Source organism: Coffea arabica, chromosome 8c, assembly GCF_036785885.1.
Source record: "Coffea arabica cultivar ET-39 chromosome 8c, Coffea Arabica ET-39 HiFi, whole genome shotgun sequence".
Lineage (NCBI taxonomy): Eukaryota > Viridiplantae > Streptophyta > Magnoliopsida > Gentianales > Rubiaceae > Coffea > Coffea arabica.
In genome coordinates, this window is record NC_092325.1 from 38,324,189 (window position 1) to 38,350,698 (window position 26,510).

At 37.0% G+C, this 26,510-nt stretch overlaps 2 protein-coding genes and 1 non-coding gene across 3 annotated transcripts in view; 2 read left to right on the top strand and 1 right to left on the bottom strand.

The window, feature by feature from the left end:
- The window catches only part of LOC113706091 (uncharacterized), a 32,611-nt gene extending 15,063 nt beyond the window's left edge, over positions 1-17,548 (top strand). Inside the window, exons 2-5 of the mRNA XM_027227980.1 lie at positions 1,035-1,180; positions 13,256-13,560; positions 13,606-15,355; positions 17,361-17,548. Of these exons, the coding sequence (XP_027083781.1) occupies positions 1,035-1,180; positions 13,256-13,560; positions 13,606-15,355; positions 17,361-17,548 (2,389 nt within the window). The remainder of the gene's footprint in view (positions 1-1,034; positions 1,181-13,255; positions 13,561-13,605; positions 15,356-17,360) is intronic.
- On the bottom strand, positions 13,747-13,853 carry LOC113707515 (small nucleolar RNA R71). Its single transcript, XR_003452243.1, has one exon. It is a non-coding gene; the product is annotated as a small nucleolar RNA R71 (small nucleolar RNA).
- A 3,300-nt stretch (positions 17,549-20,848) lies between the features above and the next one.
- On the top strand, positions 20,849-24,336 carry LOC113706092 (uncharacterized). Its single transcript, XM_027227981.2, has 3 exons — positions 20,849-21,506; positions 22,052-22,219; positions 22,338-24,336. Exons 1-3 carry the CDS (start codon positions 20,961-20,963, stop codon positions 24,111-24,113), a joined length of 2,490 nt encoding a protein of 829 aa, XP_027083782.2. The 5' UTR covers positions 20,849-20,960; the 3' UTR covers positions 24,114-24,336.
- The last annotated feature ends 2,174 nt before the right edge of the window (positions 24,337-26,510 follow it).

Genomic DNA, 26,510 nt, shown 5'->3' on the forward strand with positions numbered 1-26,510 from the left:
GGATTTAGCCCCTCCCTAAAATGATTTGAGTTAATTGAGAAGATAGCAGTCTAGGCTTGTTAACGATCTAAATCATCCAAGACTCGTGATATATTCAGAGAGAGTTGGTATTTTTATTATTTTGTTTTATTTTATTTTGTTGTTCCTTGCATACCCTGACCATGACTTGAACTAGAACAAGGCACTGGATTTTGTTGAAGTAAATTACAGTCTGACAAATACTTTGGGATGGCATTGTCCTTTTTGCTTTGTTCCGGTCCTTCGCCTCCCTTTCGAGTTCAGTCTGCAATCAAAACTGTTAAGAATCTCATTAATGTGCAACAAAGAAATTTCTCTACCAACAATTTTTGAGCAAGCAGAGATGATTCAATTTTCAGGTCCTCCTCCCCTGAAAAAAAGTTAAAATCTTGAAATTAGAGAGACCCTCTTAGACGCTTCTCAAAATTTTGCTAACCCCTCATTTATTCACTTGAGATCCTCGGTGACAAGTTTCCTATGCCAATTCAATGCCACCTCTAGCATTCCGCCAAGTGTCCTATTATTATTTGGGGCTTTAATTTTCTAATAATCCAAATTAGTTTGGTTTAACAAAATTTTCCCTCAACCTCTAAGACTTTGAACCGACCGGTCTAATTTTTCTTCCAATATTTTTGTACAGCAACCACTCAAGATTGGTTGCTTTGGGGAAAATGAAAAAGATAACCCTAAACAAAATTGCCGCACCTTGTCCAATAAGTTGAAAGTTGAAGAAAGGTCTTGAATGTTGTGTCACCATTCCAAAGAGGATCTGACTGCGTTTTCATGCTAATGGCAATTACATTTTCCCCAAAAGAATACCTCCTCCTCTGACTGCGTTTTCATGCTAATGGCAATTACATTTTGTTTCTTGGTGCTATAATGAATAATCTTGTTAGACCGGTCAGTGGGCATCCGGCGGTTTTTCGTTTCACATTTTTTTGTTTTTGGATCAAAAGGTTGGGGGCAGATTTTGAATACCAATAATGTCATCTTGGTCTCTGCAACTATTCTTGCAGAAAGTTTGGTCTGAATTGTAGCAGCGTTCCTTTTCCCTACATCCCCGAGTTAATCTGCATCCCGATCTTCAGATCCTCTGCATTTCCCAGCATTCAGATATCCGTGGAGGCCGAGCAGATGAGGACCAAGAATCTGAGCCTCCCAGGTTGTCGTTTCTCTCAAAATTGGAAGAAAAATTAGACCGGTCAGTTCAAAGTCTTAGAGGTTGAGGGAAAATTTTGTTAAACCAAACCAATTTGGATTATTATAAAATTAAAGCCCCAAATAATAATAGGACACTTGGCGAAATGCTAGAGATGGCATTGAATTGGCATAGGAAACTTGTTACCGAGGATCCCAAGTGTCATTTAGGCCGTCAATATTGGCCAATCTGAATACTCTGAAAATTTCTATACCCGTCGTCCACAATTTATTATTCTTTCGCATCAATAACTAAATGACTTGTCTGTGATAAGTGGGAAGGACCAAAATAACGATGGTGACTTGCCGTTAAGTCTACGTATATCCACTTCACTCAACTACTTGCTACCAAAGACCAAGAAGTTGCTGTTGACTTACTGTTCAAGTCTATAATTGTAAGCTTGCATTTTGGTACACTACATGTCTACGCTGCACGGATTAGAAGACTTCAGTCTGTTGGTGTAAATACTAGGAAGATGGACAAAGAAAGAATAGGTTTCAAATAATAAATTATAATCACTTTCCTTTAGAGTATATTTGTCCATTATTAATGTGTCCAATACAAGGGATAAATATCTTTTAGAATAAGACAAAGTTTATTTGTCTACAATGTGTATTAACGTGTCAAACTAGTTAGAACAATAGTGTAATTTTATTATATTATAAAATGTGAAAAATGATTTTCTGCAGTAAATCAATCCTCTACGTGATCTTATATAGTTAGAATTGTTGCGATTCAGGAATTGTATCTTACAGTCAATGATCGAACTATTCTTCCGAGTTTTGTTTCATCCGAATAGGTGTTTTACATTAGAAGCCTGAGTGACCAGAAACGCTCTCTGAAGTTAAGGCACCATTTGGTGGTAAAATAGCCACTTTTAATCGTAAAAACGTGCCAAAACAAGGACTTTTAACCGTTAACAAGGATCCGACCTTGGATCCAAAATAAAAAGAAACTTCTCGCTTCTCAAAAGTGAGTTCGGTCCTGAGATCCAGCTTGAAACAAATCATATCCAACGTCAAATTTAGCAAGGAAAATTTTCCTTACTTATCAGAACAGGATCTGGCCCGAGATCGGGTTTGAAGCAAATGCCAGATCTTCGAGTAGGTGCAATTTTCTTACTATCTCATTCATAGGCATCCAATAATTGATAGGGTGTAATTTTATCATTTATTTTATTATTAATTTCCCCTATTACCTGACCTGACGTGGGTTAATTGTTAAATTCTATTCACTTTTAGTATTTTACATCTATTTCAGGGAATAGAACGAAAATATGATAACAAATACCAATTTAACAGAAAAAGAGTCCAGATGATAGAGCTCGTCCAAGAGGCATTTTTTAAAAAGAAGATGTTACGTCCATTTTGATAAATTCGGTCAATGAATGACGGCTGAAGGGCTTCTTCTTCCTGTTGGGAGCCCCCGGCACTTAGAGGGCTTAGTTAGTAATTAAATAGGAGAGGACTCCTTTTAGCTTTTGGGGAACTTTTCCCTTTTGACTTCTTTTTTACTTCCTACGCATGTCAAGGGAAGCGGAGCCTTTGACTTTTCCTTTCATCTTTAGTTGCTTTTTTTTTCTTTCAGTAGGAGTAGACAAAGGATGAATTAAATCTCTTTGTCTAGTCAAAGAACAACGGAGACCTTGGTCAGCCTAAAATTGTGAAATCGATTTAATTTTATCTGTTTTTTTATTTATTGGTATTCGCATATTCCCTGGTTACAGTGCTTATGATTGTTTAATTAATTGATTGTCTTGGATCCGGATAATTAGTTAATTTGATAATCTATTGTCAATTGGGACGTTAAATTCGTAATCGTTTAATTGTCTCAAACTAGTGATAACTAGCATGATTGGGTTTGTGTCAAGGGAATACGCGGGCTAACCTAAAATAACCCTGGTAGTGTGTTTTTTGGTTAGAATAGGGCTCCTCTAATACGTAAGGTAATTGAGGAATTAAATCTTACGGGCGTACCTAAAATTATTTCTCAATTAGAGTAGTGATTAACGGGCGTACCTTAATCACCGACACAGTAAGGAGGGGTTGACTGTCATTGCTTGTTTGGCAGTTATAACCAATTTATTAGTAAATAATTGGAATTGCATTTGTTTCAATGATCAATTAGTGAACCATTGCTGAAGTTATTCCTTGGCTAGATCCTTAATTATCACTTATTTGATTTTAGTAAATTGTTATTTAATTTCTAGTTGGCTATTTTATTTTTATTATTTTACTTTTAGTTGAATTGCTTAAATTGTCATCTTCTGCACAAAAACACCCCCCGGTTACTGTGAATTTGAAAAGAAACAGTTATACCCAATCCCTGTAGATTCGACCCTACTTACCACTATTTACAAAAATTAATTTTAATTGAGCAGGTTTTTATTATTGCACAGGCTGACAACCTGTCAATAATCTGGCAACGCTGCATGGTAATTTTCGTACATTGTTAGCAGCACAAACGCATCAGAAAGGACAATTAAACATAGTCACCTAGGAAAGCTTATGTGCCGTACTAATCAACTCGCCTTAGGAGAGTTAACCACTAGGTAATACATAGAGATGTAATCCTGATTTCAAGTTAGAGATTTAAACTCTTGCACTTGCAGTAATATCTAATTAATGTGTAGAAGTGGGTTTCTCTCCTTTTGAATCCCATTGGCCTAGTTGAGTTGTCCCTTTAGTGATTAGTCCCTCTGATTGAGCCCTTTTTTTCTTAATGTACAGAAATAGTGTAGATACTGACGACTAACCATATTGGTTAGGAATTAGGCAGAAAAGGAGGTCAAGAGGCCTCTGGCTTGTGAGTTGTGAAGTTGGAAACGGAACTTGACTTATTACCCATTGGAAACTCAAACAACCAATCAAAACAAGAAGTAGATACGAAAGTTTCATTCCCCGCTCGTTACCCCTTGGAAACGGAACAACTATGGGAGTTTCAAACAAATATCTATGGGAGTTTCAAACAACAAATATCTATGGAAGTTTCCAGTCTAGAGTATATAATTGTTATACATGTTGTCATGATAAAATTCCTATTATGCAATAAAAAAAAAAGGGCAAATTCCACTTTACTCCCTGTGATTTAGCGTTTTTTACATAACCCCCCTATGGTTTCAAAAGCTATATATAATCCCCTAATGGTTTGGATTAAAGTATCAAAGTGACAGTAATGATCATTCTTAGCGGAGTCACCTAAAATATCAAAAATACCCTTATGTAAAGTTGAAAATTATTTATTAACCAAGGGGGGTTATGTGTATATTTTGAAAATCATAAGGGGTTATATGGTAAAATATTAAACCATAAGGGGGCTATATAGTAAAATATAAAAATCATACGAGATTAGTGTGTCATGTATTTATAAGGGTAATTACGACATTTCTAGAAGTTTCGTTACGAATGACTATTTCCGTCACTTTGACACTTTAATCCAAACCATGAGGCAGTTATGTATAGCTTTTGAAACCATAGGGGGTTATGTAAAAAATGCTAAACTATAGGGGGTAAAATGTAATTTGTCCTAAAAAAAAGTATGAAAGTTTCCAAGTGACAAATATTAAGTTATAGACATTTTTTTACCGATTTTTTTTTTTAAACACGCGAATCTTTAAAATACATGGCATGTGCAAAAAACGATTAAAAGAGATTTGTATGTGTTTGTAATTTTTAAAATTACAGTGTCCTTAATCAAAACTCTTACTTTATTGTAAACCATGTTTTCCTTTTATTTTTTGTGTGTGCATATTCAATTGACCGAACCTTAATACCACAGTACTTTGTAAACAAATACACACAATCTTTCTATTTATATATATATATATATATATATATATATATATATATATATTGAATTGTCAATTTTACCCTTATTATTAAGGGCAAAATGGTCACGGTGTAGTTACAACTTAAAACCGTATCTTCCTTTTCCCACGTTAATGTGTAGTTGCTCTGATTTGATTTCTCCATATTTGTCTAAACCTCCATATTTGTTTATCTGATGATATTTGAAATACTCTGAAACTACTATATATCTACTACAACACTTCTCACTACTCCATTGATAAATAACCATGATTTCATTTTACTTGAATAATCCTTCATTTTTTTACAAACTTTTATGTTTTTTTCTCTTTTGATATTTACACATTGTTCATATTTCTTACGGCATCATATGTTTTGCAAAGTGCACACACATCAATTGTGCCCCAATCACTAGTTATTATTATTCAAACTGGTATTGTTTACTTATCACACAACTTCTTCAACTTGTACGATAAGAATTGCTACCACTTCACGATTAATTATGAACTCAACTGAAATGCCAATACTCAATCCAAAGGAATCTTTTGCCACATGTTTTACTAAAAACTACCACTACTACTACTACTTTGTTTCTTGCCATCAAATTTTAGTTCAATAGGAGTTTTAAAACTTCCAGTTGATCAATGAATGTGGACTCCATCAGCAGAGTTATGCTACGCTTTTGTTGGAGATTTTCCAGGGTGTGTATATATATATATAAGAATCCGTTTATCCTCTTTCTTTCCTTTTCTGTTTCTTTTTTTGTTAATTTTCCACAATTGTTTGATTTTTCTTATGGTTTTCTTATATCTGTTTAACTTTTAACATATAATTAATCACTTTAAGCTTCAAATTGAAGATGTTATGATAATTAATAATAGTTAATATTGAAGTGGTAATTTTTAGGCAAAATAATAAAAAAAAATCGACCATATTTCCTTTAAGGATTGTTCTTTTATTAAATAGAATAATTTTATTTTGTTTGTGACAACATGATCTATACCCATAAAGCATAAAAAGAAAATGAAATTGAGTCTTCCATTAATGTTTTCATATATTCATAATATATGTTTCTAAACATAGTAATTAATATAACAAAGCACTTTATTAACAAATTATATATATATACTACATATATATATATATATATATATCACTCATATACTACATGTATTTATCAATATTATGCCAGTGACCCATAAATTCAATCAATTATGCACCAATTGAACTAATGATCTACCCACTCGGTCCCTTTGTTGGGTACCTTGTGATAAGCTTGCATTTTGAATGATTTAAGTGTGTTTTATTATTTAGTTTTGATATGTTTTATTTACTTTTATAGCTAATTAACTAGGTTTCTAGTGAAGTTTACATTTTGTGGTTTAAGTGAGAAATATTACATTTCAATGGATTAAAGTGGTGAAAACTTCATGTTTTGTAGGGTTCAATTATTCAATCAACAAATGGAATGAATTGAGAAGATATTTAGATGATTGTTGATGATTTGAAGTGTTTTAAAGAGAATATGAAATGCAAAATATTCAAAGATGAAATGCAATTAAGCTTTAAAAAAGACAAGTTTGATAGTTTTGACACCTGTTGGTATTTTAACTATATCTTGAGTTACAAACATCGGATTGAGGTGATTCTTGAGCCATTTTGAAGCTAACACATAGCTCTATATTTCTTATGAGATATCAAAATCTATATCATGAGTTTTCCTAGTCAAAATATTGAAATAGTGTTGGCCATTTTTTATTTTTATCGTCAAAAACTAAAACAGAGTTTTGACTAGTTGAGGGGAGAGATGGGTTGGGTGGTATGGGGGAAGGGAGTGTAAGTGAGAGGTCTCGGGTTCAAGTCCTCCCGCTTACAAAAAAAAAAAAAAAAAAGAGTTTTGACTAGTCAAAAATATTTTGGTCATTTTTCAGTCTACAAAAGCTCTAAATTAGACGATTTTTGAAACATTGGAAATCTAAATGAAAGGGATACAACTTTCATTTTTTGTACAAAGAGCTAGCTTAGCCTTCGTTATTGAGAAAATATCAGTTGAAATTGGTGCAAAAATAGAACAAAGTTGAAGACTGGCCAGAAATGAAAAACCTGCAATAAGGCAAAACATGGGGTAATACGTAACCTCATACCCACGTATTCTTCAAACGAAGCTGCAACTTGCACCTTAAGTTTATCTGTATTCACATAGCTTTTCCAAGTTATCCCCAGTTCAGAATTTCGACTGTAACTATAAAGAAGTGTGAAGACTTGTGGAAGCATCTTTTGGAAATCTCAAGATGCATTGCACATCAACTTTAACAACTCATTTGTAGTTTGAATTCCTCCATAAATAGAGGCCTTGGAGGACATTTTTTTATAACTTTGGAAGGCTAGAAACACTACTAAAATGTAGTTTTTAGTAGTTTTTCTTAGTTTATTTGTATAGCATAGTTAGTATAGCTTATCCATCTTGTACTTGTGACTAGATTTGGATGAAAAATTGAGCAGTAAAGATGGAGAATTGGAGCTCAAGTGACAAGGGTGACCTCTCTCCTACCATTCTCTTTTGTATTTGATTTCATGTTTAGTTATAATACAAGTTTGGATTTTATCATGCGTTGCTAAGGTTTATGGATGAACTTTCTAGATTTTGTTAATGATGTTTAATTAGTTATTTGATGATATTATTTTGATCAAGTTATTTATCACTTTACTTTTCTAATCATGATTAACTGGCCATTAATTGTGATAATTTTAAGGTGTTAAGTTTGCAATGGGAATTAAAATTTAGCACTAGTTTAAGAAAGTGTTAAAGTTATGAAGTATACAAGAAATGAGTTTGTAATTAATTTCATAATCACGAGAGTATGTATGACTTAACTACAAGTATAGTTGATTCACAACGAGAGTAGATTTCATATATATTAAAAAATTATGCCACAACTAGCCAAAATAATAACATTCAATTAACCGGTAATTTCACTAGCAAGAATAGTGGAGAATTCTATAGCCCTCGGAGTTTTCTATTATTCTTATTTCATGTTCGTACTGTAGATTTAATCTCTTGCATTTGTAATATTCTAAATAATAACGGAATTAAAAAATCATCGGTAATTGATAATTTTGCCTGTGGGATCGACACTTAATATTCCCTGTACTTGATAAACAATCTGTATACTTACAGAAAATGGGGTATTTATGTTTTATTAAGATTTGGTACATGGTTGAATCTCGTCACCTTGCAAGGTTAGATTTAATTGCTATGGTCTAATGAAGTAAAAAGGGTGTGAAAAATTAAATATCTCACAATTGAATAGATATATATTTACCTATACCCCGCGATTCAAGTTAAATGCTTGAACATGAACTCAAGCTAGAATTCTAAAACTCGTGCAAGAGCTTGATTCGATGAAAATAATAGTTTATTCAAGCTAGCTAGTCGACTTGGATATGCTTGATAATTTGTGAATCTTGAATTAAGCTTGATTTCAGGCTCAAATTTTATAAATTATTAAGTTTTTTGAATAAAAGATACAATAGGCACTTGACAATTATAAACATAAAAAAAATCAAATAAACAACATTTACAGTTAAATATTTGGAGGTGGAGACAACAACAGGTATTTTTATATGTTTAGGAATGACAACGGGATTTAGGACTCACTCCCTGCCCCCATAGCAAGCAGGCCCATAGCCATTAAGATTTAAGACATTGCACAATACATCTTTTTTGACATGGTAAGAAAAACTTTAAACTGGCTTAATGAACTATCAATGATTGATTGGATGAAGATAACTCCTGCTTTGATTATGACTTTTTGTTAATGAAGCTGAGGTGAAAATTAATTAGTCAAATGAATGATACATAATGCAAAACATTAGGAATTTAACTTCCAATTGTGCCTTCCCATAATGCAAAAGATCACAATAGATAGATTAGATATTCATAAACCTATTTCGTCTCTGGTCTCCTTTATAAGCTCATTGTCATGGATCGTATAATTTCTTCATTACTGAGCTATCACTTTTTAATCCCAGCTTTCACTGTTTGAAAATCATTGGTATCAATACTTGCGTCGTGGTCGATATGCGTAAACTGTAAGCTGGTGGAAGCTTACTGACGATTTCGGTTGGCATATTAAATCAAGGTTGAAAAATAAAAATTTCTACATTATTATTTAATAGTTTTTCAAATTAAGGTCTTAGTAACTCTATTTAAGTCAAGTTATCGTAGTTTTATTATCAAGGAATTAGTATTTTATTAGACGATTTTTTATGATTGTAAGACTTATTTACTAAATCATCTAGTCTACAAATAGGGAGTCTTATTGTTATTATTAGTTAAGGAGGAAAATTTGATAGTCTTGTTATTATGATGCGTATTTAATATATTGTTATAGGTATTATTTTTTTTCTCCCACAGATACTCTTTTGTGTGTAAATTGCCTCTCTATGTACATTATTTCTATTAAATTTATCTCCTATCTTTATTGGGTTGTACAATTTATGTATTAAGTTCTGACAACGAAGTTTAGCTCATTTCCGGATTTCCCTCGAAAATATACCAAGAAAATCAGGCCCCATTAGTTCCAATTGTTTGGGCTATATAAGCAAAACTACAAGAATCTGTAACAGCTCAAACATGTTCCCAATCCAAAGAAACTTTTATCATTCAATCATCAGTTTGTAGCCAATTAATCCACCTTTGCCTTCACAGCTCATTGAAAGCCCGAATACCATGTGGGGATGGATTTCGTTCGTCAACATCAGTAAAAAAATTTCTCCTACTCTTAGTTGCCATGAGCTTTTCAGTAAACCATGCTTCAGCTGCAAAACTATTTCGAAATGAGACTGATCGACTTGATCTGCTTGAATTCAAGAATCAGATATACGATGACCCGCTTGGAGTTCTGAACTCGTGGAACCATGGAATGCAGAAATTGTGAGAGCAGTTGACTTAAAATTATAGACTTAAAAAGTCCGTCAATAGCAACTGTTTGGTCCTTCCTGGAAAGTAGTTGAGTGAAGTGGACAAGTCATTTAGCAGACAGATTGTCGTAGACATGAAAGAATAATAAATTGTGGCCCACGAATATAGAAATTGTGAGGGTCTGAAAATTGAATAATCTCCCGATGCTCAAAATTTGTCGATAGAAAAATTTCTTTGTTGCCTCTCCCAAACACATTGAGATTCTTAGCTGAAGTAGAAAGGGAGGCGAAAGACCAAAACAAAGCAAAACGGACAATGTCATCCCAAAGTATTTGTCAGAGTGTAATTTACTTCAACAAAATCCAGTGCCTCCTTCAAGTCATGCTCAGGGCATGCAAGGAACAACAAAAACTAAGAGTTCATGGCTACTGAGTGCCAGATTGACAAACAAAGCCTCGTACGGGAAGCTTTCTACTGTTTCCTAAGAAGAACAGAACATCATGTCCAGTTCTTTGACAGGCTTGAAATCTATGCGCTAAGGAATGAGATAGAATACACATTCTCATCCTTCATTTCTGTCTCAAGAAAATGGCAACTTCAGAAGGAGAAATTCACAGAGAAATTCATCCACCAAAACCCATTACTTTCTCATACAAATCCCTTTTGGTGGAAGTCGATGTGGTAATCGACTTGTATATGGTCATGTCTTTACTCATAATTTTGCTTTTTCAAGAAATTAATTTATTTTACCTAAAAAGTCAAAAACTAATAGCGGGGTCAATTAAAGGCAGAAGCAATTTAATTTTCTGGCCTTGCATATTGGGCACACTAGCAGAACCAATGCTCAATGTGGATGACCAGAAGGTGTTCCTTCTTGGGACGAAAAGTAAATCAGACAAAAAGGCCAATTATGACGTATCGATGTCATGTCATTATGGAGTCATCAATGTACACATCAGCGCTCATAAACTCAATGCCAATTCGCAGACTTCTAATGTATCTATTCCTACGTTTCTTTGATGGCTTGTTTTGGATTTTTGCTTCAAGTTGATGGAATAACTTAATGTGGTGGGGGAGGGATGGGTTGGATCGTTCAGAAGAGATAGGATTGTCAATGAAATTGGAATAAGTTGAGCTTGGCCTACTAGGCTCGAGAAAAAGTCCAATGAATCTAATCTTTCGTTAAAATAGGTGTTTGGATCTAAATATTAAACTCGAATTAAATATGAGCCTAACTTGGACCTTATTAGGTTCAAATCTGATATTGACCCGATAAAATTATAACTTGATGTAAATATATAATAATAATACTTTATACATTATGTGTCAAAATATATTAATATATATAAGAAATATTAACTATACAAAATTACGTCTACAGATTCAGAAAGACAAATCTTAGTATGAGTAAATTGAGGACCTTTGAAGATGTATTTACTGTTGTTCATGTTTTATTACTATTTTTCATGTACTTTGAATTAATTGGATATATTATTATTATTGAAAAATTCTTGATTATATACTTTCTAATGAGTTGTTATCTGTTACTGGTTTGTATATAGTTTTAATGCTATGGTCCTGTGGATATTAAATTAGTTTTAGAACTTAATAGTTATAATACTTATATTGAGAAAATTAAGGAGCAATGATAGAGCAGTTATTGGGCATATTTTGCAGTGTTATTTTGGCTTAATTTTGGCTATTTACGGTGCTAAGTACTGAGGTTTAACTCATATCTCACATTCGTATGAATTATAGGTGATCGGCATTAAAAATGATCTCGCGGGGTAGATTTCCAGAAGACTTGTCGTCCCAGGACGTGACCACGCCTTGGAAAGTGGACGAAACCGAAAGACGGACCGTGGTCCATGTGGACCAGCCGCATGGGATCAAAACTCCAAAAGGAAAATAGCTTTTACGTTGCTTTGAAGAGAGAATTTTCCTGCAGCGGCTAGAAGAAAAAAAGAAAGCAAGATTCAGGCCCACAACTTTTTAGCCTTAGGTTCTCTGGTCAGACGCTTTCCCCGGTTTTCTTTCTTTTACTTTTGTTTCGCCTGCGGCTAGCGGCCAGACATTGAATATTTCTGCGGATTGCACTTGGGCTCTGTACAACGGAAACCCTTTTCACTTTTTGCTTTTTACTCTTCTAAATTCCGTGAGATTCCCCTTGTGTTTCTCCAATTCTTCGGAAATCAATTGAATGTATTCAATCAAATTACGCGGGATTGACACGATGAGGAGCGGCTAATTTCCTCCTCTACCCAAAGGTTGACGCGAAGGCGTGGTCCATAATATCTGTGAGATCTAACCGAATCTTCATTATTTCCTCCAATTAATTGCTATTCGTGCGTTTCCTGAATTAATTGTTCATGGGTATTTTATTAATTGAATATCAACGGCCGGGTATTTGATTTAATTTAATAGCCTACTGCCACGTTAATTAAATAGAATCCGTAATTGTTCATTTAGTTAACACCCTGTGGCAACCACCATAATTGGTTTTATGATGGGGAAACGCAAGATCTAATTTAAATAAACCCTCTTAGCGTGTGTATTGGTTAGGGTTGGATTCTTCTAGCTTTAATGCAATTGGGTAATTAAATTCCTACGGTCGTACCTAGGGTTGTTATCTAGTTAGAGAAGCAGTCAATGGTCGTACCTTGACTGTCGAAAAAGTAAAGAAGAGCTGGTTGTCAGAGCTTATTGATGGCTATAACCAACCTAGTGATAAATGGATGAAATATCTTTGCATCGATGAGCATTTATTTGGACCGTGCCTGAGCAGTTAATCCTTTGGGTAGACTTTTATTAATTGCTATTTTTAGTGAATTGTGCTTTGTGAGTTGGTTTTGAATTTAGTTCGCTTCATTTTTATTTTACTTTTATTTTATTTATTTCCCTCCCATGAAAATCCCCCAATTTTGCTCTGCTGATTTGGAAAGAAATAATTTCCTACCTGCTCCCTGTGGAATCGACCCTACTTGCCATTGTACGCAAAATTAGTATTTTTATAGACAAACCCGGTATATTGGATCAAGCAAACTCTTCGGGAATAGGGTGAATCGAGTAACCCATTGCACACCTAGGGTCCCTGCTCCAGTACTTGGATTTGTTCTATAATTATTTAATTGAGGTGGTAATTAGGACTTTTTAGTAATTATTATTGCACAGGTTCGGCACCTGTCAATTTTTGGCGCCGTTGCCGGGGAGCTGGCGTTTGGATTATTTGTTTCTTTTCAAATTCAGTTTTTATTTTATTTTATTCTTCTTGGTATTTTTGCTAGTTTATGCCCTGTTCTTCTCGCACAGGTGAATTGATATACGACGCGGAGGTTGAGAAGGCAGCGCGTAAGCGGAGGCAAGAGACCAAGAGACGAAAAGAAGGGCACTTATTTATTGCAAACGAGTCAGTAGAAGACGAAATAAGCATGGCCAACACCCAAACATTGAGGGAGTTGGCTGCCCCGGAGTTGACTCACCAGCCCTTATGCATCACGTTCCCCACTTTGGCAGAGAATACTGCTTTCGAACTGAAGTCGGGGCTGATTCACCTCTTACCTTCTTTCCATGGTCTCTCTGGCGAAGAACCCCACAAACATGTCAAGGAGTTCGAGGTAGTTTGCTCTAGCATGAAACCTCCTGGGGTCACTGAGTAGCAGATAAGACTTAGAGCTTTCCCCTTCTCTCTCAAGGATGCAGCAAAAGATTGGCTATACTACCTACCAGCGGGTAGTATTATCACATGGGCACAGTTAAAAAAGAAATTCTTGGAAAAATTCTTCCCTGCATCCCGAGCTGCGAGTTTGAGGAAGGAGATATGCGGCATTAAGCAATATCCCGGTGAGTCCTTGTATGAATACTGGGAAAGGTTTAACAAGTTGTGCACTAGATGCCCGCAGCATCAAATTAGTGAGCAACTGTTAATCCAATACTTCTATGAGGGGCTCCAATCAACAGACAGGAGTATCATTGACGCTGCCAGTGGGGGAGTACTTGCAAACAAGACACCGAGGGAAGCGTGGGAGCTCATCGAAGCCATGGCAGAGAACTCCCAGCAATTTGGCTTCCGTGAGAGCAACCCGCCCCGTAGAGTCAACGAGGTAGAGACTTCATCCTTACAGCAGCAACTGTCAGAATTGACATCGGTTGTTAGGCAATTAGCCATGAGAGACATGCCGCGAGCGAAAGTATGTGGAATCTGCACTAGCATGGACCATTGCACAGACTCGTGCCCCATTTTGCAAGAGGACGGGGCAGAACAAGTAAACATGGTCGGAGGCGTGCCCGCGCCCCGTAGGCAATACGATCCGTATTCCAATACGTACAATCCTGGTTGGAGAGATCACCCCAATCTCAGCTATGGTAGTAGGCCACAAAATGTATTCTCCAATCGGCCTCTAGGATTTCAGCAACCGTGGCAACATAAGTCTCAACCCTCATCCTCAAGCTCAGGGAGTTCTTTGGAAGAAATTGTCAAGAGTTTGGCCAACACTACCACTCAACTTGTCACAACCACCACTCAGTTCCAACAGGACACAAAATCAGGCATGAAGGATATGGAGATTCGAATGAGTCAAATGGCAACTGCCATTAATCGCCTAGAGTCCCATGTTTATGGAAAATTACCATCTCAACCCGAGCCAAATCCCAGGAATGTAAGTGCTATGACTCTAAGGAGTGGCAAAGAGGTGGAGGGACCTAAGTTGGTAAATTCAAAAAGCAAAAATGAGGAGGAGATAGAAAAGGAGATTGAAGAGGAAGGGCGCATTCGCGAAGAGCCTAAGGTAACATCTATTCCTTCGATCCCTATTAAATCTAATATAGCTCCTTTTCCTTGCAGGTTGGGAAAGACAAAGAGGGCAGAAAAGGAAAAAGAAATCCTGGATGTGTTCCGCAAAGTTCAAGTAAACATCCCCCTATTGGACGCGATCAAACAGGTACCCAAGTACGCAAAGTTCTTGAAAGACTTGTGCGTTAACAAAAGAAAGCTAAGGGGTGATGAAAGAGTGATGGTAGGAGAGAATGTATCAGCTGTACTTCAAAGGAAACTCCCACCCAAATGCGGAGATCCAGGTATATTTGCTATCCCCTGTAAGATTGGTCATTCTAGTATCAAAAATGCCATGATAGATTTAGGAGCTTCTATTAATGTGATGCCTAAGTCAATCTATGATTCCCTAAATTTAGGACCTTTAAAAGAAACGGGGATAATAATTCAATTGGCTAATCGTACATGTGCTTATCCGGATGGGATAGTTGAGGATGTTTTAGTGCAAGTAAATGGATTAATTTTTCCTGCTGATTTTTATGTGCTTTACATGGATGATAGAAGTGCCCCAAATCCATCACCCATTATATTAGAAAGACCATTTTTGAGTACTGCCCAGACTGAAATTGATGTTAGTAAGGGTACTCTCACGATGGAATTTGATGGAGAAATAGTCCACTTTAATATTTTTGATACAATGAAACATCCTGTTAACTCTCATTCTGTGTTTGCTATGTATACCACTAATCCTTCTGTGCAAGAATTTTCTAAGTTTGCTTATAGGGGTAAATCCAAGGTTGCTGCGAACAAGTCCTGTAGGATGAAAGCAATTCATGAGGTAAAAATAGAGAGAAAATTTAGGAAAAAAGTTGCACTCAATGGCCATGTGGATCCTGGAGGAGAGCCACCAATTACAAGGAAAATTCAATTACATCCAGACTAAAGAGTGGTGCTATGTCTAGCCAAAGACATTAAAGAAAGGCGCTGCTTGGGAGGCAACCCAAGGCTTCTTTTGTTTTAGTTTTCTTATATTTTTGAAGTTTTTGTTAAGTGTTAGTGTCATTTAGTGGGTTGTTATTTTGTGACAGGAAGTTGGCAGCTAGACATACCCACGCTAGGTCATCACACCTAAGGAATGGAGTTTTGGAATTGACGGTCAGACGACTATAACTTCTAAGGCTTGTCCACGCCTTCCAACCCTTCCAAAAAAGAAACTTCAGTCTTCTCCTTCCTGTTGGTGTTACGTCCGCCGCCACCACACCACCTTGTGCACGCAGCCGTCTCACCTCCTCCGTCTTAGTGTCTCACTTTCTCTCCCCGGTGGTCAGGGAAGTTTCTTTTCTTTTCCCCTAATACTTCATTTGTCTTTTCTACATTGAGGACAATGTAGGTTTTAGGTGTGGGGGGGGGGGATTAATGGCTTCCATTATTATTATTATTATTATTATTTTCTTTGGTACTAACAAAAACAAAAAAAAAACAAAAAAAAAATAAAACATTGTAGTTAGGCAGCTTTTTGGCTATTTCTATGCTTGTTAGTATTAGGGCATGTTGCTGTGATGAATGACACAATCAAAGTGAGTGGGTATGTGGTCGAATATACTAGCTGTGCATTTTGTTTCCCTTGGCAGTGTCGTTGAATGTTGAATATGCTGGAATTGACCCATTCTTGTAACTTTTGGGGGAGCTTTTGAGCCTTATATGAGTACATTATTCTTGTTTGCTCTATTTTTGTTTGATTGAGTGGGTATCACACATGGTATTGGCATTCTAGAACTTGCTAGTTTATACATGTCAAGGCCACATTTTTGTTGAATTGGATGCATTTGAAATGATAAGGGCATTTAGGATTTAACCCTCTTTAGCTATCTAAAAAAATCAAACCCTCATCTTATCTCCCAATAGTGAACCAATTTGAGCTTTTGTCCTTCGTTTCTGGTTGTTATCCGTGTTTGTTAGCCCAAGCCCTCTTTAAACTTTCTTGTTTACCCCTGTGTTGTCAAGGGATGCCTGAATTCCATCATTTGTGCAAAGCAAACAAAATTGGGGTTGCAAGTGCTGTTAGATTAGGAGTTATATGATGCTATCCTTGTATAAAGAAGGGAAAATTGGAAAAAGGCCACTGACCAGAGGACTTTGGCTTACAGGGCGTGCCCACGCCTTACAGGACTTTCTCCTCAAAAAAAAAAAAAAAATCCTGAAGAGACCTCGTGACCAGAGGACTATGGGCTACAAGGCGTGCCCACGCCTTGCGAGCAGTATTCAATCAAAAAAAAAAAAAAAGAGAGAGAGAAAGAGAAAAAAATTGGGGACACTTGTACAAAGGGTACAGCAAATGAAAACTGCCTAGTTTGTGAAACTCCTCCGGTGAAGCACTGTGGTTATTGGTGGGTTTCAGACATTCTCTTGACACTTTACCCCCTATCTATACTTTCTTAACCCGCTTTTCACCTGAGCCCCATTACAACCTTATTAAAGTCCCTTTGATTTATGTGTTTGGTTCACTTTTAAGTGGTGGAGATGTGATGAATGTGCAAGCCTATGGTAATGGCATTCCGTGATGTTGATTTGAGCGTTCCTAGTATTCATATATATTCTTTGAATTACAACGGGTCCGGTGTGCTCTACTTTTGGTGATATTGTCAGGGACACTAGATGCTTGTGTTAGTATAGACTACTGCATGACCTCCGCTCTCTTGGTTGTACTTCTGAGCTTTGAAATGCTTGAGGGCAAGCATTGTCTAGGTGTGGGGGGATTTGATAGAGCAGTTATTGGGCATATTTTGCAGTGTTATTTTGGCTTAATTTTGGCTATTTACGGTGCTAAGTACTGAGGTTTAACTCATATCTCACATTCGTATGAATTATAGGTGATCGGCATTAAAAATGATCTCGCGGGGTAGATTTCCAGAAGACTTGTCGTCCCAGGGCGTGACCACGCCTTGGAAAGTGGACGAAACCGAAAGACGGACCGTGGTCCATGTGGACCAGCCGCATGGGATCAAAACTCCAAAAGGGAAATAGCTTTTACGTTGCTTTGAAGAGAGAATTTTCCTGCGGCGGCTAGAAGAAAAAAAGAAAGCAAGATTCAGGCCCACAACTTTTTAGCCTTAGGTTCTCTTTTCCTACTTTTAAAAAGAAGAGAGTTGTCAGACGTTTTTCTCTCTTTTTTGGAGGGGGTTTTGACTGTTGTTCCTTCTGCGGCTCTGGGTCAGACGCTTTCCCCGGTTTTCTTTCTTTTACTTTTGTTTCGCCTACGGCTAGCGGCCAGACATTGAATATTTCTGCGGATTGCACTTGGGCTCTGTACAACGGAAACCCTTTTCACTTTTTGCTTTTTACTCTTCTAAATTCCGTGAGATTCCCCTTGTGTTTCTCCAATTCTTCGGAAATCAATTGAATGTATTCAATCAAATTACGCGGGATTGACACGATGAGGAGCGGCTAATTTCCTCCTCTACCCAAAGGTTGACGCGAAGGCGTGGTCCATAATATCTGTGAGATCTAACCGAATCTTCATTATTTCCTCCAATTAATTGCTATTCGTGCGTTTCCTGAATTAATTGTTCATGGGTATTTTATTAATTGAATATCAACGGCCGGGTATTTGATTTAATTTAATAGCCTACTGCCACGTTAATTAAATAGAATCCGTAATTGTTCATTTAGTTAACACCCTGTGGCAACTACCATAATTGGTTTTATGATGGGGAAACGCAAGATCTAATTTAAATAAACCCTCTTAGCGTGTGTATTGGTTAGGGTTGGGTTCTTCTAGCTTTAATGCAATTGGGTAATTAAATTCCTACGGTCGTACCTAGGGTTGTTATCTAGTTAGAGAAGCAGTCAATGGTCGTACCTTGACTGTCGAAAAAGTAAGGAAGACCTGGTTGTCAGAGCTTATTGATGGCTATAACCAACCTAGTGATAAATGGATGAAATATCTTTGCATCGATGAGCATTTATTTGGACCGTGCCTGAGCAGTTAATCCTTTGGGTAGACTTTTATTAATTGCTATTTTTAGTGAATTGTGCTTTGTGAGTTGGTTTTGAATTTAGTTCGCTTCATTTTTATTTTACTTTTATTTTATTTATTTCCCTCCCATGAAAATCCCCCAATTTTGCTCTGCTGATTTGGAAAGAAATAATTTCCTACCTGCTCCCTGTGGAATCGACCCTACTTGCCATTGTACGCAAAATTAGTATTTTTATAGACAAACCCGGTATATTGGATCAAGCAAACTCTTCGGGAATAGGGTGAATCGAGTAACCCATTGCACACCTAGGGTCCCTGCTCCAGTACTTGGATTTGTTCTATAATTATTTAATTGAGGTGGTAATTAGGACTTTTTAGTAATTATTATTGCACAGGTTCGGCACCTGTCAAGCAATAAGTAAGTTTAAACTAAACCCAAATTAAACTCACAGCCAAAATTTTGGGGTGAATTCTTAGTTTATGATGAAAAAAAAAAATCATTCTACAACTGGAACGATTTTTGGAGGTTGTTCTATACAAATGGGGTTTTCGCATTCCGGGAATGCGAGCTCAGTGCCAGCTCACCGAGCTCGCATTCCGCAAATGCAGCTCGCATTCGCGGAATGCGAGTTCACTGTATACCAAGAAAGGTCAATAGGAAATACTGTAGTAGGAATAGTAATAGCGGGGGGAGGTATGGTACAGGTAAAGTAACAGAGACAAAGAAGAAAAGTAAAAGCAAGAAGAGAGGGCAGAGAGGAGACAGGCAGCAGTAACATTTCAAAAACCCGTACAATCTTCTCATGATCCAGCCACGCTACTGTTGTGTTCTTCAGTCACCAACTCTTATAAAGCTTACACCAAAAAACAAACAAAAATAATCCATAATTTTATTTTATTTTTGATAGTACTTACTCCTACTACTATTACAATAACCATGATAACCATAACCATTTGGTTTTCACCTTTTAGTTGGGACATCATCCTTAGCAGGATTACTACTTGCAACTCTTGAGAGCCTTTGAACCCTTTTCCTTTTACCACTCGACATTAAAAGTCATATTATATTATTAACAAGAGGAGAAGACCCCCAGCCATGACAAAAGAGAGAAAAAAAAAAAAGAAACCAAGGACCGCTTCTTTAGTTTATGGACCCCCAGCCATAAAGGCAGCATAGTTGCGGCAGTAGCAGCAGATGCAACAGAGAGGTGCAGTGGAGAGCTCATTAAGTAGAGCGAATGCGAGCTCTACAGAGCTGAGCTCAATAAGTAGACCTCGCATTTTGCGAATGCGAGCTCAATAGAGCTGAGCTCGCATTCGTCAAATGCGAAGACCCCCCTACGGAATGCCTCTTCAAAATCATCCCTTTTGTAGAATTTTTTTAAAATTCATCACAAAATTGGAAATTTCTCCAAAATTTTGTGAGTCAATTATAAGTTTCACATTTATTAATCCGAAATTTATAACCCAAAATCTGAGAGTGGTACTAACTATGCGAAATGAGTCTGGGTTTGTTAAAACCCGACTCAAATAACCCCATTGACAGGCTAAGAGATAGGAAGTCTGTGTGAGAAGTTCTAAGTTCAAACTCTCTCACTTACACTTAAATTAACGTGGTCACATGCATGATGAACATTCAGCTCTTAGGAGCACGTTCATATCTTCGGGCAGACTTTGGATTTGTTGAATTATTTGTTCAATTTTGACGAGAAATCTTTCTGCTGTCTGAGTAGTACGTACAGGAATGGTTGAAGTGAGTGTGTTGTACGTGTGAGAGAGGTAATTAGCGGATAATTTTTGCCAAATTTGACCTATGTGTCTTTTTTCTTGTCGTTGTTCCTACGGATACAACCCAACTTGTAGATGTAGAGTCTCAAGCCAGACAAAGATAGCTTGTGAGCCCGCCCGCCATGGAACATAAGAATTACAATTTACGTTCCGATCGATGTCAGTTATTAACGGAGAATTACGTATATTTTATTGGCATCTAGAATTTATTTGGTAACAGGCAGACGTTCATCTTTCCTGCATCAAGAATTTTTTTTTTTTTGTAGGAGAAAATTCTTACATTTGCAAAATCGACTAGTGACCCAGCCGCCTGGAGGGTCCCAGTCCAGTGTCCACAAAGCTACTCAAGCGATCCATTTGCTTCCCCTACAAAAGAGTTTGAATTGAATTCTCTTCCATTCTTCTGCATTTGCCGATCAGGAGAACTTGAGGAGCAGAATAAACAAGAACTGCATACTCCTATTCCTCAAAAGTTAATAATAATGTCAATCCTACGATTTCAATCGGATCGTGCTGGAGCAGCATGGAGATCATGCATAGCTTCAGCCTTCCGAACAGCCTTAGCTTGCACAATTATTGGTTGCATCACCCTCTTTGACCCGCCTTCATTTAAGCATCAAATAGCATTTCCCGCTTTCTCCTACGTGACAGCAATTCTTCTTGTCACGGATGCCACAGTGGAGGACACCTTCCGTGGCTGTTGGCATGCCTTGTATGCTTCCGTCTTTGGTGTCTGTCCCGCCATCCTTAGCTTATGGTTAATGGGGCCAGCCCAGCTAACCATTTGCACCACCCCCGTTGCGGTGGCGCTTAGCGCATTTGTGGTGGTGCTGCCTGAAAACAGCCACCTGATATCAAAGCGTATAGCACTCGGCCAGATTGTTGTTGTCTACGTATTAGCTTTCATCAATGGTCCCAAAACTGACCCTATTTTGCACCCCATCCACGTCTTAGCCAGTACGGCTATTGGAGCCGTGGCTTGTGTTTTGGCCTCGTTGCTTCCTTACCCAAGCTTGGCATGTTACGAGGTAATTTCCTGAAATTCTGTAAACATTATTACCCGAAGGTACTCTCTTTATTTTTTGGGAAGCATATCCGAACGTATTCTTATGGTAGCGTCTCATATCATTGTATAATACTGGAAATTCTCGAATAGACAAGATTACTTGTAGACCATGAGAAGGTCAGTTATAGACCGAGTTCATGGGTACGTCAAGACACAAATATACAGACTCTCACATGTGAATGTAGGACTCACGTATCTGTCGCTTGATGTATTCATACATCGGGTCCATAATAAAAAAAGACCTAATAATACAAGATGTTGTAAGAAATAAGTAGGTAATGCATAATGACGTAAGAAAATAAACGTATTCAAGCTGTCAAAGTATATCACATGATTTATAAGTGAGTTTGTAAACACGGTCCACCGAATATTCTGTTAGTTTAGGTGACGGAGGATATCATTCTTGTCTCATGTGACGTCAAAAATATATTGAACTGTACTTCAAGTACGTGCTCCATGACGAGAATTATTTCTTTTTTATTTATTTATTTATTTTTGGGAAGACAGGTAAAGAAGAAATTCAAGCTTTACACTAAGAATGCTTCGGAGAGGGTAGGGGTCCTTATGAAGGCGTTCTCTGCACAAGACGAAACATCAGCACAAGCACTGATTTTGCAATCCAAGTCCTTGGCTCGCACCGGAACCAAATTGCTTAGGAGCATCAAATCCAAGCAGGTAAGCTCACTTGAAAAGCTGTATCCTTACCCTAATGGGGCTACAACTTCTATTATAGGAATTGGACCATAGGCACTAACTATTTACGATGATTTTTTTTCTTTCCCTTGTGAAACAGGAAAGTATGCTATGGGGAAGGGTTCCAGTCAAATTTTTGAAACCTTACTGCACGAATCCAGGACAGATATTGCAAGAAATTGAGACACCTTTAAGAGGGATGGAAATTGCTTTGTCCAATGGTACCGTACCATTTCCAGAGCGCAAAGATGATCTAGCAGGAATTGAGGAGCTTATTTCGCGTCATATTAAAAGCATGCCCCTTACTGTCCCCGAAGCAAATGCAGAAAACGTTGCTGAGTCCCTCCAAACTCTTCGAACCGTCCCAACAGACCATAGACAATTACCCTCTATTTTCTTCCTTTTTTGCTTGAAGCTGCTACAAGCAAAATTAGCTACCACCTCAGCAATCAGTTCTATCAAAGAAGGATCAACTGATCCAGGAAAACAGGAGAAATGGTTCTTCATAAGGATATGGAGAAGCTTATCCACCAACATCAACAAAAGCAGGCTTATGCCAGCTTTCAAATGCTCACTTTCATTAGGCCTAGCTGTGTTCTTTGGATCATTATACAGCAAGGAAAACGGATTTTGGGCGGGATTGCCAGTTGCCATAAGCCTTGCATCAGCCAGAGAACCAGCATTTAAAGTTGCAAATGTTAAGGCTCAGGGGACAGTATTAGGAATGGTTTATGGCGTATTCGGTTGCTTTATTTTTGGAAAATATGTTCCGATACAGCTTCTATCCCTTCTTCCATGGTTCATTTTCTGCAGCTTTTTACGGCGCAGCCATATGTATGGCCAGGCGGGAGGAATTTCAGCAGTTATAGGGGCAGTACTATTATTAGGAAGGAAAGATTTTGGTCCCCCAAGTGAATTTGCAATCGCAAGAATCACAGAAACTTTCATTGGAATATCTTGTTCAATCGTAGTAGAACTTGTTTTACAGCCCACAAGAGCTTTTGCTCTAGCGAAAGTTCAGCTCTCCAAGAATTTTAAAGTGATGCGAAATTCTATTGGTGCGATTAGTCTCACTGCCAGCGAGGCCAACTTGCAGGAAAGCCTGAAAAAGGTTAAACTCCAAGTGAATGAACTAGGAAAATTCATTGGTGAAGCTGAGGTGGAACCCAATTTTTGGTTTTTGCCTTTTTACAGTGCTTGTTACAGTAAGCTCTCCGTGTCCTTGTCAGAGATGGTGGAGTTCCTACATTTCATCACTCATGCAATTCAATTTCTCCATCAAGAATCAGGAAGGATGGACACCAATTTGTGGAAGGAAAGTATGAGCAAGATAAATGCTGATCTCAAGATTTTCAAGGAAATAGTTGACTCTTCAATAAAGTGTTTTGAGGAGGTCAGTCTGGTAAAATCACTCGTGTTATTGGACAAAGAGATGGAAAGGAAAAACATTTCCCTTGATCTTGAATCGGGTAAATCACCAAAAATCCCTTCTACGATGAAATTACCAGGTTCAGAAGAAGAAGTGACCATTGAGAAAACTCTAAGCTATTATCTTCAGCATTGCAACGAATTTCTTGAGGCTATTCACGCTGATAAAGGTGAGAAGGAGCTCAAGAGCCGCATTGCATTGATTTTGAGCTGTATTGGTTTCTGTATGAGCGGCCTTGTAAGGGAGACCAGAGAGATTGAGAAGGCTATTAAAGAACTTGTGCAGTGGGAGAACCCGTCAAGCCTTGTGAATTTGCATGACATTTCTAGCAAGATACATGCTTTAGCAGCAGCAGTAGATACCATGCCAACGCAAGTTGGATCAGTTGGCAATAACGAGTCACTTTCTCACAAAAAGCTATGTGTTCGAATTCCACTACCGATGTGAGAGTTGTGCTAGTGGGTGATCTGTAAGTATCTCTGTAAATAAACTATGGTTTAGGAGGCCTGCCTTGACTCGTGATGGTGATCGGAGTCGAACCTATCAAAACTTTTTCTTTTCAAAAAAAAAAGTAGATACCGACCTGTAGAAGAACTGTAGCTAAACCATAGCAAAGATTTGATTCCAAGGAAATGATGATTTTTGCATGTGTAACTGATCATTCCTGAAATCCCCTCGTGTGAATTTTGCTTCTGTTGATCACGATTAAGATTTAAATCAGTAGCATGACCTGAAAAGTAACTTGGCAAGCTAATGAACAAATTTTCACAAGTTTCTTACACGAGAAGTGATAATCACCTGTTGTCGTATCATTGGTCTTTCCCCTCGTCCCTGTAGTATAAGAAATTGTTTTCTCTATAAAAGATATGTTAAAAAAAATAGGAATTTCTATATAAAAGTCACAATAAAGATTAGGGTGTGAATATTTTTCTTTAGAAAAGATATTACTATAAAAAGTTTTGATTTGATGTTTAAAAGCTAAGGACATAAGTGTCGAACACATGTATAAAGTGTGAATTTAGCATGAAAGGGTTGTGGATTTAAGTTCTTCCTAAAATGAATTGAGTTAAGTTTTGTTATTTCATTTTATTTTATTTTGTTGTTCCTTGCGTGCCCTGAGCATGACTTGAACAAGGCACTGGATCTTGTTGAAATAAATTACACTCTGACAAATACTTTGAGATGACATTGTCCGTTTAACTTTGTTTTGGTCTTTCGCCTCCCTTTCTACTTCAGTTAAGAATCTCAATGTGTTTGAGAGAAGCAGCAATGAAATTTTCTCTACCAACAGTTTTTGAGCATACGGAGATTATTCAAATTTCAGACCCTCAACGCCTAAAAAAAGTTAAAACTCTCGAAACTAGAGACACTGTTTTAGACTTTTCTCAAAGTTTTTCTAACTTCTCATTTAGGTCGTCAATATTAACCAATCTGAATACTCTCACTAATTTCTACATTGGTGGACCACAATTCATTATTCTTTCATGTCTATGACAGTGAGTCTGCTGAATGACTTGTCCACTTCATTCAACCACTTGGTAGGAAGGACCAAATAGTTTGCTGTTGACTTACTTTTTAAGTCTATAATTTTAAGCTTGAATTTTAGTACCCTGCATGTCTACTCTGGAAGGACTAGAAGACTTTAGTCTCCTCGTATAAATACTAGGGAGATGGACAAAGATAGAAAAGGTTTCAAATCATAAATTACAGCAATCACTTTTCTTGACGCTATATTTGTCACTATTAATGTCCACTTCACTTTTCTTGATGGGTAAATATCTTTTAGTATAAAATAAAGTTTATTTGTCTATAATATACACGAATATGACAAACCGGTTAGAACAATAGAGCGTAATTTTAGAATATTTTAAAATATGAAAAATGATTTTCTACAATAAATCAATCCTTTATGTGATCTTGCACAGTTAGAATTATTATGATTCAAGAATTAACAATTCTTCAAAGTTTTGTTTCATGTCAATAGGTGTTTACATAGGAAGTGTAAGTGATAAGAAACATTGTGAAGTTGAGGCATCATTTGGTGGCAAAATAGCCACTCGAATCATAAGTAAGATTTTGGTGCCGAAACAATTTTAAGCGAGGGCAATTTTCCTACAATTGATTCCCACCTTCTATCCCTTGGTGTTGTTCTCATCACAAGTAAGATTTCATATGGCAGCAAAATCAACATTGAGAGGAGGGCATAACCTTGTAATAATGTAGTACAATTTATTATATACTAATGTACAATACGGGAGCATAAGACCCAAACATAATACGAAAGCATAATGATGTGAAAACAGGATTGAGCGAATTGGCTGCCTTTCAAAACATCCAATTCCTATATATATCGGGAAAAAAAAAAAAGAAGAGGACTATAGATATATGTTCCAGTCATCCATTTATTTTTCCAAATAAAAAGCCAAAGGTATTAGGACCGGACCAGGAAATAGACAAACTCAAGTTAGCACAAATTAGGCGGTATAACCGACCATATAATAGATAGGCGGTAGATACCAGCCATATAATAATTAGGCGGTAAAACCGACCATATAAAGACGGATAACAAAGCAAATAAAAAGACACAGAAGATTTACGTGGTTCGGTCAAATTGACCTACGTCCACGGGCGAGGGAGGAGCAATATTTCTACTATGAAGAAGAAATACAAAAGCCGTAGGAAAGTGGTTCCTAGGCCAATAGGCACTTACAAAAGAGTTTAGAAAATATTCCTAAACTCAAAACAAGAGAGCCTAAAATATTTAACTGAATGGGCTAGATGACTCAAGAAACTAATAGCCCATATAACTCTCTTGAGTGGTGCGAGTTAAAACCTTCAGAGGCC